The sequence below is a fragment of the Ranitomeya imitator genome, chromosome 6 (assembly GCF_032444005.1).
Source record: "Ranitomeya imitator isolate aRanImi1 chromosome 6, aRanImi1.pri, whole genome shotgun sequence".
Lineage (NCBI taxonomy): Eukaryota > Metazoa > Chordata > Amphibia > Anura > Dendrobatidae > Ranitomeya > Ranitomeya imitator.
In genome coordinates, this window is record NC_091287.1 from 29,422,301 (window position 1) to 29,435,247 (window position 12,947).

At 43.3% G+C, this 12,947-nt stretch overlaps 1 protein-coding gene across 2 annotated transcripts in view; it reads right to left on the bottom strand.

Moving 5' to 3' along the window:
• The window catches only part of PPP1R9A (protein phosphatase 1 regulatory subunit 9A), a 167,787-nt gene that overhangs the window by 23,474 nt on the left and 131,366 nt on the right, over window positions 1–12,947 (bottom strand). For both annotated transcript variants that reach the window (XM_069729374.1, XM_069729375.1), the window contains exons 8-11: window positions 7,438–7,491; window positions 4,927–5,156; window positions 4,068–4,164; window positions 3,781–3,952 (exon numbers count right to left, since the gene is read on the bottom strand). In XM_069729374.1, coding sequence (XP_069585475.1) covers window positions 3,781–3,952; window positions 4,068–4,164; window positions 4,927–5,156; window positions 7,438–7,491 — 553 coding nt within the window. The remainder of the gene's footprint in view (window positions 1–3,780; window positions 3,953–4,067; window positions 4,165–4,926; window positions 5,157–7,437; window positions 7,492–12,947) is intronic.

Sequence of the window (12,947 nt, forward strand, 5' to 3'; positions counted from 1 at the left end):
AGCTGTGATTGGTAAGAGAAATAATGAACAAATGGAAGAAAGCTGCTGCTATCATCGCCCATGGTGTGAATGGGAGCTGTACTGGTGGCAGATTACAGTAACTGGTAAGAGGGGTTATAAAGAAGAAAAGTTCCCGTATCTTCACCACCCAGGGGCCACTAGAGGCTGTAAATGAGCAGAAATGACAGTAAGAGCTTGGGTTCATTCTCTTGCAGATCTCTACTAACGAGTCTGAACTGGGAAGTAACTTCTGCCTGGAGTGTTCCTTTAAATTAGAAACAGGACATAATATTGGCTCATTTTCTGTATCTTATTCATAAAGTTTTGCTTCGAGCATCCCTTTAATTTTTTCTTTACGCCACGCTGACTTACCTGTCGAAGCTTTATGACACTGGAAGACGTCTGCAGACACTCTGCATCTCACTGGTGGCTCGCAATAAAATGGGGGCAAGCAATCAGATCTGTGCTACACAATAGGCAGGGGCCCGTAGTCACAGACTGGGCTTGTAGCTTCACAATTTTTGGGTTGGACTGTCCTTTTCTGTGTTTTTTTTTTTTAGATTAGGAAATGGATCTACTTTTTTTTCAAACAGCACCTCCACTGGCTAAGTCTGGTGCTGTATTCCCTGACAAGGGCTGAGCTGCAGTACCAGACTCAAACACCATACAAGGGTGGTGCTGTTTGTGGCGCTGGATCTTCTTTTCCAAATCGTATATCAATCTGCTCTCTAACACGCTGTAGATAAGGAAGGGTATTTAACATGTTAGGTTCATTTAAAGGAGTTGCACAGATTTAAAAGGGATCCGAGCATCCTCAATGGCTGCATCTATAAGAAATATAGGATTAATGTACCTTCTTCTATTAAAGGGATTTGGACACTTAAAGGGGCTGCCTTTCAAAACAACATCGGTGGAACCCCACTCTACTGAAAATATCAGATATTCTGCACATATACCGCATAAATATGTAGACTTCTGCAATCAATTTCTTTTAGCGGGAATGTTCTTGTATTTGTCTACAGCTCTTACACAGACGTATGTGTCTCCATGGTTACAGACTACAAACAATCCTTTCTTGTAGTCTGGTCCTGCAGTCATGTGATCCCTCCTTCCATCTGCTCCATCACTTTTTCTGCCCTCCAGACCAGTGGGAAAAGGGGTGAAACGGAAGAGAAAAACACACGACTGCGGAATCAACCGGTACAAAAAAGTTTATTTGTAGTTTGTAACCATGGAGATACAAGAGCTGCATACACAAAACGGTTGGATATTTTTAAAGGGGAACTATCACTTTTTAAAAAAAAATTTTTAATCAAATTAAAAGCAGGCAGTGAAACATATTATAATCCCCTTTTTTGGAGAATAGATTTTTTTTTGCACATCTCGGGAGAATGGCCATCTTCTTGGAGCTGCTGCTTTCTTTACAGTAGTCACATAGACATAGAAATTTCAGTCCAGGGACGATCTATCTGGAAAACTGCTATAGGGATTGCTGTGAATAAAACATAACTTACAAAATATTTTTTTGGGAAAACCTGCGCCAGTTTTTCAATGTGCATTAGTGTAATAAAATAATTGCAAAAGTCTACATACCCTTTTTTTAATAAGGAGATATTTGCTTTTAAGCTTTCTAGTTGCGCCAGTGAAAGTTCTTAGTGAAAATGCGCTGAGTGACTGAATGACATTCAGATAGTGTTACAATTGCAAGAAAAGGTGAAATTGATAAAAAGTAAAATATCCCCCCCCCCAAAAAAAAAAAGATGGCAAAATGGTCTGAAATAATAAAAAAAAATGTCCATGATCTCAATGACCAGGCCCTTATGAATGAAAATGAATTCACTCGTTCCTCTCTCATCGTCGGCGTGGAATGGGCATGACTGCTTGATTCGAAATGGAATCAAAGAGCCTTAAAAACGCATTTTTTTTTTCAATATCTTTATTGCAAAAGTGAAAGCCCCTCTGACTGACCACCGTAAGACATGATTTAAAAATATGGCAAACGAAGTACGAAACGGGATTTATGGCGAAACGGTCAAACATTTTTTTTTTTTTTTTTTTTTAATACATTTGACATAACATCACAGTTTTGTGGTTAAACAGGAAATGCAGAATATAGACCTTTTTTTTTTACCAGTTCCCTTTAGAAAAAAAATGAAAATCGAGAATTCTAAGTGTCCGAAGTGTGATGGAAAGTTATCAGCCGTCCTCGATATATGATCAATGGAGGACCGGCTGCTGTGACTTCCACGATCCCACTTTTAGAGCATGTGCGACCATCACAGTGAATGAAGCAGTGGTCGCACATGCTCACTAGCGCTGTTCCATTTACACAAGAGATCCGCTTTCTCGTGATCGTGGTTCTCCTAATGGTCGGACCCCCAGTAATCAGACATTTATCACCTTTCCTGATGAATCTGATACATGTGTGATCATTAAAGTAACTAGATGCTACGTAAGTTGGGGTCATTTCCTTCAGATTGTGAGTGTTCATGTGTTTTCGATGGGGAGTAAATTGCTGACAGATACCTGACAGCAGCTTATTTTCCCCTGAAATAAAAAATATTGGGGGAGTGAAGAATCAGGCAGTTAGAATTTCATCTATTGGGGGGGAAAATATGGCTGAACTCATAAACATCGGTGGGCTCGGATGACTTTCACCCAATGTCTACGAGGGTCTTAAACGTCCTCTCGCCTGTGTCCCTCTACCCATTCCAAAACTTGTCCTGACGAGAAAAGTGGCAATATTTTCCGAAATAGCTCCCGCCCCCATTGGAGAAAGCGGGAAGACAATGTGTATGGTGAGGATTTATCCAATTGTTGCTCCTGTAAATGTACGGCCATAACTAAGCAAATTTTTCGGCTTCCGCAGAAATGTCTGGAGTCCACCGGGAAAAGTAGAGATGCAGAACTCCATCTTATATATTTTGGGGTCATTCTAAGGCTCTACGAATACATGTGCCATAGGGGGAAGGAAAGTCTGGTGTTTTATTGGCGGACCCCAGGTGGACAGCAGAAGTCTTCTACTAGGGAATGTTGAAGAAGTCAACCAAAACTAAGGCGGCAGCAAAGGGCAGGATCTATCTAGGAGAGCTTGCCAGGCTCAGGAACGTCCATCAGGCCCTTACGACCCCATAAACATCGGTTACAAAGTACGACATCTCACTCCGAGGCCGCCATGGTGTGCCTACGCTTAACCGTCCCACCCGCCACTAACATTGGTTCAACGAGCAGAAAAGGGCCGATGAAACTCCCTTTAAGTATTACCTACCCCATTTGTTTTTTTTTTCAGTATTGCTTCAATCAAATTTTGCCTTCAGGCTTTAGATTTTTGGAAATGTCAAAATGAATCACACTTAGGTGGTGCAGCCCTGAATCGCTCCTTGATATTTTCGGGTTTATTGGGTGTACAATTGAAGTCAAAACACAAAACATGACTGTATATATATATATATATGTAGGTATATATTACCCATCCCACTTTTTTGTTCCGTTGTTTATGTCGTTTTTTTTTTTGTAATAAACTTTTACACAACTCGACCCCCGACAAGAGAAAACGTATACAGAGATGGCGCCGGTGTGTGACCATACGAAGAAGCATCCAGTAATGACACTGATACATTGTAACACTGCATTCTGAATTCGGAGAAATGTCGCCTGGAGCACAGCGCTCGTCACATGCATTATGCATATTGCCAGGAGGGTCATTTAGGTTTTTACTTTTTTTTTTTTGTTTCCTTTTTTTTCCTTCCTTAACTCAAGATTTTCAATGTTTCAACAAACCTTCCTTCAAGCCATCTAAGGTGGGCTCTTTCTTTTCACCCAAATCTTCCGCCGAGACCCCGCTCGAGTCGTCGCCGAGACATGTCCTACTTTCAAAAATGTTGTTGTTATTGTTCACTTGGCTGCCGTTTTGCTTGAGAAGCCGAAACACCTCCGCTTCCAGGTCCCTGATCTGGAATAATAGGAGGTGATAGAAGTGAGCGAAACGCGCTGGAACAATGCTGTACAAGAACTTTTAACCCCCCTCTTGCTAACAAACCTGCCAGCGACTTGTTCATGTTACTCACACGTGACTGCAAGTTTTGAACTTCGGCAAGATGAACTTTTTCCATGTCTTCGATTTTTTTCTTCTCCGCTTCTTGACGTTTCATAAAATCAACCTCCCTGAAAAAAAAGAAAAAAAAGAAAAGGCAAAACTTATAGTTCATTAAAAAAAAAAAAACGATACAAAAATATTTAAGGACATGTTTAGGATTAATATCAGATCGGTGATGGGTCCGACATTAGACAGAACCAACGATCAGCTGTTAACAGGAACCAGGTAGCTGAGCTGCAGTACCCTAGAACGGCCACGGTGCAGTGTGTGGCGCTGGAGTATTCTGGCTCCATACAGTATGATGCGAACGTCTGGAAGCCGCAGGATCTGGTAACAGCTGATCGGCGCAACCAATGTGTAACAACGCTAAACCGATCGGCACCATGAACATCTGTACTCAAAACGCGTTGCAGATCAACTCCAATAAAAAGTGAAGGATCTAGGCGGTTTACTTTGGTACGCCACACTACACCCGCCACAAACTGCATCGGCTGCGCTGGTGCTTACTACATCACACGCTGTCATAACTGAAGGGAGACAGAATTCTGAATGCAGATGTGGATGTTAGACGAAACTTTTTATTTTTTATTTAATTGCCGTAATATATCTTAAAATAAAAATCAACAAGTTTGCAAATAGCCTTTGACACCTCGTCACTCGGTGTCTGCAGCTCCTCTGCTGAGCTACGTGTCTCCCTGGTAACAGACTACAAACCCATCTTGTGTAGTCTGACCCTCCCCTCTATCTACCTGTTCCACCTCCTTGCTAATACTGACCACTACTGACAAATTTACGTAACTGCATCAACGCTACAAAAATCGTGGACTTACTTTTGTTGGAAATCCTTTATTAGCTTCTTGGCCTTGTTGTATTTCTTCTCCAGGGCCTGGTATTGGCTCTGAGTCTCTTTCAGGTGCTCGTTGACGGTATGGCACAAAGTCTGAGCCTCGATCCAGTAACTTTCCAGCTTCATCATCCTATCTTTGTTCTCCTCGATGTTTTGCTGCAGCTGAGTCTTCTCCAGTTCCCACCTCACTTTCTCATTCTCTGCCGCTTTTAGCTAAAAAAAAAAATGAGAAAATGTTACATAAAATAAAGAATCTCATAGAGGCAAAACCGCCAGTGCTAGCAGCGACGGAGACAGCACAGTTTGGACCGGTGGCTCAACCGTGCCACCGGCCAGAACTGTCAATCATCAGGAGCACATGGATCCCCCACATTGGCAATTAGGCAGCCAAGAGGCTCCTGAAGACCAATAATAAGAATAAGCAATTAATAGAGATGAACGGACCCGAACTTTAAAGATCGGGGTTCGTACCGGTGCTGAACTCCGAACACTGACTTCTCACGGAACTCCGATTTAATGCTCGAAGCTCCGGGGGAAGTTCAGGAAGAGAGAGAATTTTACATCTGCGAAGCTCGGGTTCATTTGGGTTGGTGTTCATGTTCAAGTTCGGATAAAGTTCTGGTACTCGAACCAAACATTGGACATAAAGTTTGGTCGGGTGCCAGAACCTGAACTTCCACGGATCCGCTCATCCCCACCCATTAACAGATCAAGTAGATCAAATCTCATAACCACTCCTGCCCACTCTGCATTTAAAGACGCCGTTAAACGGTGCGGTTTTTTTTTGGTGCATTTTTTCCCCAAAGGCTTCTTCGAGAAGCCTAAAACATGTAAAAATGCAAAATAATTTTGAAGTGAAAAAATTCTACATTAAAAAACTTTGTAGCAAAAAAAAAAAAACACTAGAAAAAAACACCATTAATCTGAGCAGATTGCTATTGCATGTTTTGGTGCGTAAACCTGCAGAAAAAAGTGCAGCTGAAAAAAACAACGTGTGTAGTACGCCGAATATTCGCTGGTACAAACAGGTCGCCAATCCACCCAGCAAAACGCGTTATCGGCAGCGTACTGTCCGGTGTAAAACGGTGAAGCGCTGCTGGTAACGGTGATATTCCATACACACACAGCAATCGTATTGATGATCACTCTGTTCGCATAAAAGTTGAAGCAGCCTCTAAAAAAAAAACCATCAAACAGTGGCAAATCTGCTTGTATATAGCTGAGCAGAGGACATTTAAAGGGGTTGTCCAGGATTGGGGCTTAAGATTATGTGACTGGAGAATTGAGAATCCTCACAGTGTGTATAGTGCACGCTGTTGGGATTCTTCGGGGCGGTCTGCACACTTCTGGCCACATTCCGACTACTACTCATGTTCATGCGCCTGCTTACATCCAGTGCCGGAAAATCCTGACAGCGCGTGCACTGTGTGCTGTGAAGATTCCCAGGTCTGGACAACCCCTTTAAAGGCGGTGGTCGGCAGCAGACAGTTTCCATAAACCTTAATTAATGCTGATCCCCTACTGACATATGTGTGTCAGTATCTACATCCCTTAACATTGACTTTGCAAAAAGAAGGAGAAATCATGGAATTAAGGCAATCCCAGGATGGATAGACATTTTATTAATAAGCAAATTATATAATATTGGAAAGAAAATGTTCAAAACCTCTCGATCTATTCCGTCTGGAGTATGAGCGCCACATGCAGAAATCCCGCCACTTCCGGCCTCAGCTGCTATCACTGACATTATTAATGGTCATCTGAGGAAGGTTCTGCCGCTGAATTAATTTGGGCAAATCATCAAGATCCACTGCTGGCAGCTCCTGTGTAATCACCGGCCAATGACGTCCCAGATGTGTTCGATGGGAGACAAGTCTGGAGACTCGGCAGCCAAGGGAGCACGTCCAGACTGCTCACAGAAGAAACATGCTCCCTGTGACTTCGGGGACACTTTGGAGAAGTCTCCCATTGAGCACATCTGGTACGTCATTGGTCGGTGATTACACAGGAGCTGCCAGCGGAGGATCTTGATGATTTGCCCAAGTGCATTCAGCAGCAGAACCTTCACTGATAGCAGCCGAGTGCCGAGACTTCCACACGTGGCGCATACTTCCGGACTGACTAAATCAATGTTTTGAAAATGTTGTTTCCCTTTTTCTACCATTTGCAGATCAGTCACATTTCCATCCTTTCCCAGAACTCCATGTCTTTATTTCTTGGTGTTGGAATTTCGATGTTGCGGGTGGTGCACACATGCACATATATTACAAGTCTCATTGCAGTCTGCACACACACGGATTTAATGAAGTAAAGACCGATATAACCAGTCGCCATCATCATCTTCGGAGATAATCGTCTTCCCCTGCTGCGCCCCACCATTAAAATGTTGTGACGCCTTCCCCTTTGAGCAGCTGAGTCTCTCTCTTCTCGCGCACAAGCCCCTGCCTACGTTTTGCCCGCCGACTAGAAGAAGAATGGATCATTGCAGCCTTACCTTTGTTTTCAGCTTCTGGATTTCGGCTTCGGTGACGGCATGCTTAATCTGCAGCTGTAACGAAATAAAGGGAAAGGACTATTGAGAGCGGGCTTGTCGGAGGGTGGCGGTGCGCCGCGTGCGGCTGGATGGTAGAGGGTCCGTGGAAAACACTGCAGTGCAGCAGGTTGTAAATTAAAATGTCTCACTGCAAAAAAAAAAAAAACTCCTATACTGTGTCAGCGTTCAGATTAGGTTAGACAGACGTCTTGTCGTACTGATCTCTAACGTCAACCATTATAATACCGAGCAGCGTGCAAGCTGCTAAAGCCGTCAACATAAACATCTCCGATGCAACAGTGTGCAGCAGGAGTGAGTCACGCCGCGGTTACATAACATCGGGCTCGCTGATGCGCTCCATCCATGCCGCTGCCACATAACAGGCAATTAGTGACAGTGCCAGGAATAGAGCGGAGCGATGATACAGTGGGGGCTACCATAGTGTCACAGCTCCGACCCAGTATTAAAAATAACCAGGCGGAGAAATGGTGTCCTGTGCCACATACATGTCATCTGTATGGCGGGATATACAGATCTATAGGTGTATAGGTCTCTGAGTATATGGGAATAACGTAGTCAGAGCAGCCCACCCTACTGCAGCAGTCACAGGACCACCCAACAACCCCCAGAAAGATTTTAACAACATACACCCCTTTACTAATATATACCGATGCACAGGGCGGGGAAGCAGGACTCACAGGCTTTCTTTAGGCCGGGTTCACACTAGCGAGTTTTACGGACGTATGAGAGGCACAAAAACTACGCATTGCACATGGACCAATGATTCTCTATGGGGCAGCTTCTATCTGCCGTATATTTCTCTGTCGTATTTTACAGGCGTAGAAAATCGCAGTTGTCAGCGTATTGCGCAAAAAATCCGCCAATGAAAGTCAATGGGGGCAAGAAAAATACGGATTACACACGGACCAACAGTGTGACTTGCGAGAAATACGCAGCGGTGAGAAAAGTCGGCAATTCAGCGCGGTGTACAGTAAAATCACACTGACAGGTTAGAATAGAATAGCTAAGATAAATGTCTACACATAATATATATAGATATATATCTGTGTGTGTATTTATATTTCATACAGCGCTAGATAGCAGAAAAGCCGGTAATTTAATTGCCGGCTTTTGCTATCTCCTTCACAAACCCAACAGGATATGACACATGGTTACCTACAGTAAGGGTATTTGTCCATGTTCAGGATTGCATCAGGATTTGACGCAGGTAAAATCCTGAACAAATCTGCACCTGAGGTTACTGGCAGATCACCTGCGTTGTCCTTGAGTTTTTTCTGCAATGTAAGGACATGCTGCGTTCTTAAAAGACGCGCCGCATGTGCGTTTTCGCGGGTCTGCCGCATGCATCTTTTACTGCATAGTGGAGACAGGATTTCATTAAATCCCCTCCACTATGCTGTAACATCTGGACGCTGCGTTTTTGACGCTGCGGCTCAACGCTGCGTCAAAAACGCAGCGTTTCCTGAACGTGGAAACATACCCTAAACCATTTCATATCCCTTATTTTTTAACATATTCCTCACTAATAACGTTCCAAGTGTTTGTGTGCAAAATTTGGGGGCTCTAGCTATTAAAATAAAGGGTTAAATCACGGAAAAAAATTGGCGTGGGCTCCCGCGCAATTTTCTCCGCCAGAGTGGGAAAGCCAGTGACTGAGGGCAGATATTAATAGCCTAGAGAGGGTCCATGGTTTTAGGTACCCCCCCTGGCTAAAAACATCTGCCCCCAGCCACCCCAGAAAAGGCACATCTGGAAGATGCGCCTATTCTGGCACTTGGCCACTCCCGTGTAGCGGTGGGATATGGGGTAATGAAGGGTTAATGCCACCTTGCTATTGTAAGGTGACAGTAAGCTAGGTTAGTAATGAGAGGCGTCAATAAGACACCTATTCATTATTAATCCAATAGTAGTAAATGGTCAATAAAACACACACACATTAGGAAAAAAGTATTTTATTGAAATAAAGACACAGGGTGTTGTAATAGTTTATTATACTCTCAATCCAATTATAGACCCTTGTCACCTGAAACAAAGTTAAAATAAAAAATCAACAATATTCCATACCTTCCTTCGTTCATTCTTGTCCCACGCTGTAAATCCATCTGAAGGGGTTAAATAATTTCAGACTGATCATCGGAAGGTATGAGATATTGTTGTTTTTTTATTTTACCTTTTTTACAGAACGAGGGCCTTCAGGTGGATTACCAGTATAATAAAATATTACAAAAACCTGTGTATTTATTTCATTAAAACACTTTGTAATAATGCGTGTGTGTTTTAACCATTTCACACTAGTGGATTAATAATGGATAGGTGTCATACTTGACGCCTCTCCATTACTAACCTGGCTTAATGTCACCTTACAATAGCAAGGTGACATTAACCCTTTATTACCCCATATCCCACCGCTACACGGGAGTGGGAAGAGAGTGGCCAAGTGCCAGAGTAGGCGCATCTTCCAGATGTGCCTTTTTTGGGGTGGCTGGGGGCAGATGTTTTTAGCCAGGGGGTCCAATAACCATGGTCCCTCTCTAATAATAATAATAATCTTTATTTATATAGCGCCAACATATTCCGCAGTGCTTTACAGTTTAAGGGTATGTGTCCACGTTCAGGATTGCATCAGGATTTGGTCAGGATTTTATGTCAGTATTTGTAGCCAAAACCAGGAGTGGGTGATAAATACAGAAGTGGTGCAGATGTGTCTATTATACTTTTCCTCTAATTGTTCCACTCCTGGTTTTGGCTACAAATACTGATGAAAAATCCTGACCAAATCCTGATGCAATCCTGAACGTGGACACATACCCTAACAGTTTCAAAAACAGCAGTCATAAGTAACAACGTTAACAATACAATAATTAAAGCAAAATAAGCCGCCCCTGCTCGTGAGAGCTTACAATCTACAATGAGGTGGGGGAGATACAAAGTACAGGTGAGTATTTACCATGATGTATTTACAATGATGGTCCAGCCATCTTCAGGGGGTGGGGGATAGATGGAGATAGTGAATGGGCTACACACACACAAACATAACTGATTAGGGAACATGATAGGCCGCTCTGAACAAATGTGTTTTGGGCGAGCGCCTAAAACTATGCAAATTGTGGATGGTCCTAATATCTTGGGGTAGAGCATTCCAGAGGATTGGCGCAGCACGGGAGAAGTCTTGGAGTCGGGAGTGGGAGGTACGGATTAGTGCAGAGGTTAGTCGAAAGTCATTTGCAGAGCGCAGCGGTCGGTTAGGCAGATAGACAGAAATAAGGGAGATGTAAGGGGGTGCCGCACTGTGGAGAGCTTTGTGGGTGAGAACAAGTACTTTGAATTGGATTCTATAATGAATAGGCAGCCAGTTTAACGACTGGGGAAAAAGCGGACGGACGATGGACGACCCTGGCTGCTGCATTAAGGATGGACTGGAGAGGGGAAAGTCGAGTGAGGGGGAGGCCAATTAACAGAGCGTTACAGTAGTCCAGGCGGGAGTGGATCAGGGCGACAGTGAGGGTTTTTGTTGTTTCCATGGTGAGAAAAGGGCGGATTCTAGAGATGTTCTTTAGGTGTAAGCGGCACGAGCGGGCAAGAGATAGCTCTCTAGGTTATTAATATCTGCCCTCAGTCACTGGCTTTCCCACTCTGGCGGAGAAAATTGCGCGGGAGCCCATGCCAATTTTTCCATGATTTAACCCTTTATTTTAATAGCTACAGCCCCCAAATTTTGCACACAGACACTTGGAACATTAGTAGTGAGGAATATGTAAAAAAATAAGGGATATGAAATGGATTACTGTATGTAAACCATGTCTCATATCATGTCGGGTTTGGGAAGGAGTTTGCAAAAGCTGGCAAATGAATTACCGGCTTTTCTGCTATCTAGCGCTATATGAAATATAAATATATGTATATATATGTGTCTCAATGACACATATATATATGACAATATATATATAGACAATTCTATGTCCATTTTGCAACCTGGCGAGAAAATCTCGCCGTACGGAAGCCATACAGATGACACATGGATAATTTTTGGAGAAAAAAATTGCATCCTCGCATTGAAAATGGATCACTGTTCAGGAAATTTTCTGCGTATCTCGGCCATCAAAAATGGACCGTATTTATATACGTTGTGTGTGACTCCGGCGTTAATGGGAGTATTTCATAGTGTCTCCCAATGAGTCGCTAAATAGAGAGCGACGAAACGCGCTGAGCAATAGAGATTATATGTGATTTTGAAAACTGTTTATCCCCCAGACATGGGTTACGGCGTGGGAGAGAACAACCGACAGGTGAGGGATATGGTTGTTTTTTATTTCAGTTTTATTACAGGAGACGAGGGCTTTGGTGGAATTAGGAGTTAGGTAAGTATAACTGTGTTTGATATTTTTAAATGAAAAAATAAGTGTACCGTATATACTCGAGTATAAGCCGACCCGAGTATAAGCCGACCCCCCTAATTTTGCCACAAAAAACTGGGAAAACTTATTGACTCGAGTATAAGCCTAGGGTGGAAAATGCAGCAGCTACCGGTTAATGTCAAAAATAAAAATAGATACCAATTAAAGTAAAATTAATTGAGACATCAGTAGGTTAAGTGTTTTTGAATATTCATATTGAATCAGGAGGCCCATATAATGCTCCATACAGTTCATTATTGCCCCATAGATGCTCCATATAAAGCTGTGCCCCATATACAATGCTCTGCACCGTTCATTATTGCCCCATAGCTGCGCCATATAGTGCTCTGCACCGTTCATTATTGCCCCATAGCTCTGCCATATAGTGCTCTGCACCGTTCATTATTGTCCCATAGCTGTGCCATATAGTGCTCTGCACCGTTCATTATTACCCCATAGCTGTGCCATTTAGTGCTCTGCACCGTTCATTATTGCCCCATAGCTCTGCCATATAGTGCTCTGCACCGTTCATTATTGCCCCATAGCTCTGCCATATAGTGCTCTGCACCGTTCATTATTGCCCCATAGCTCTGCCATATAGTGCTCTGCACCGTTCATTATTGTCCCATAGCTGTGCCATATAGTGCTCTGCACCGTTCATTATTACCCCATAGCTGTGCCATTTAGTGCTCTGCACCGTTCATTATTGCCCCATAGCTCTGCCATATAGTGCTCTGCACCGTTCATTATTGTCCCATAGCTGTGCCATATAGTGCTCTGCACCGTTCATTATTACCCCATAGCTGTGCCATTTAGTGCTCTGCACCGTTCATTATTGTCCCATAGCTGTGCCATATAGTGCTCTGCACCGTTCATTATTGTCCCATAGCTGTGCCATATAGTGCCCTGCACCGTTCATTATTGCCCCATAGCTGTGCCATATAGTGCTCTGCACCGTTCATTATTGCCCCATAGCTGTGCCATATAGTGCTCTGCACCGTTCATTATTGCCCCATAGCTGTGCCATATAGTGCTCTGCACCGTTCATTATTGCCC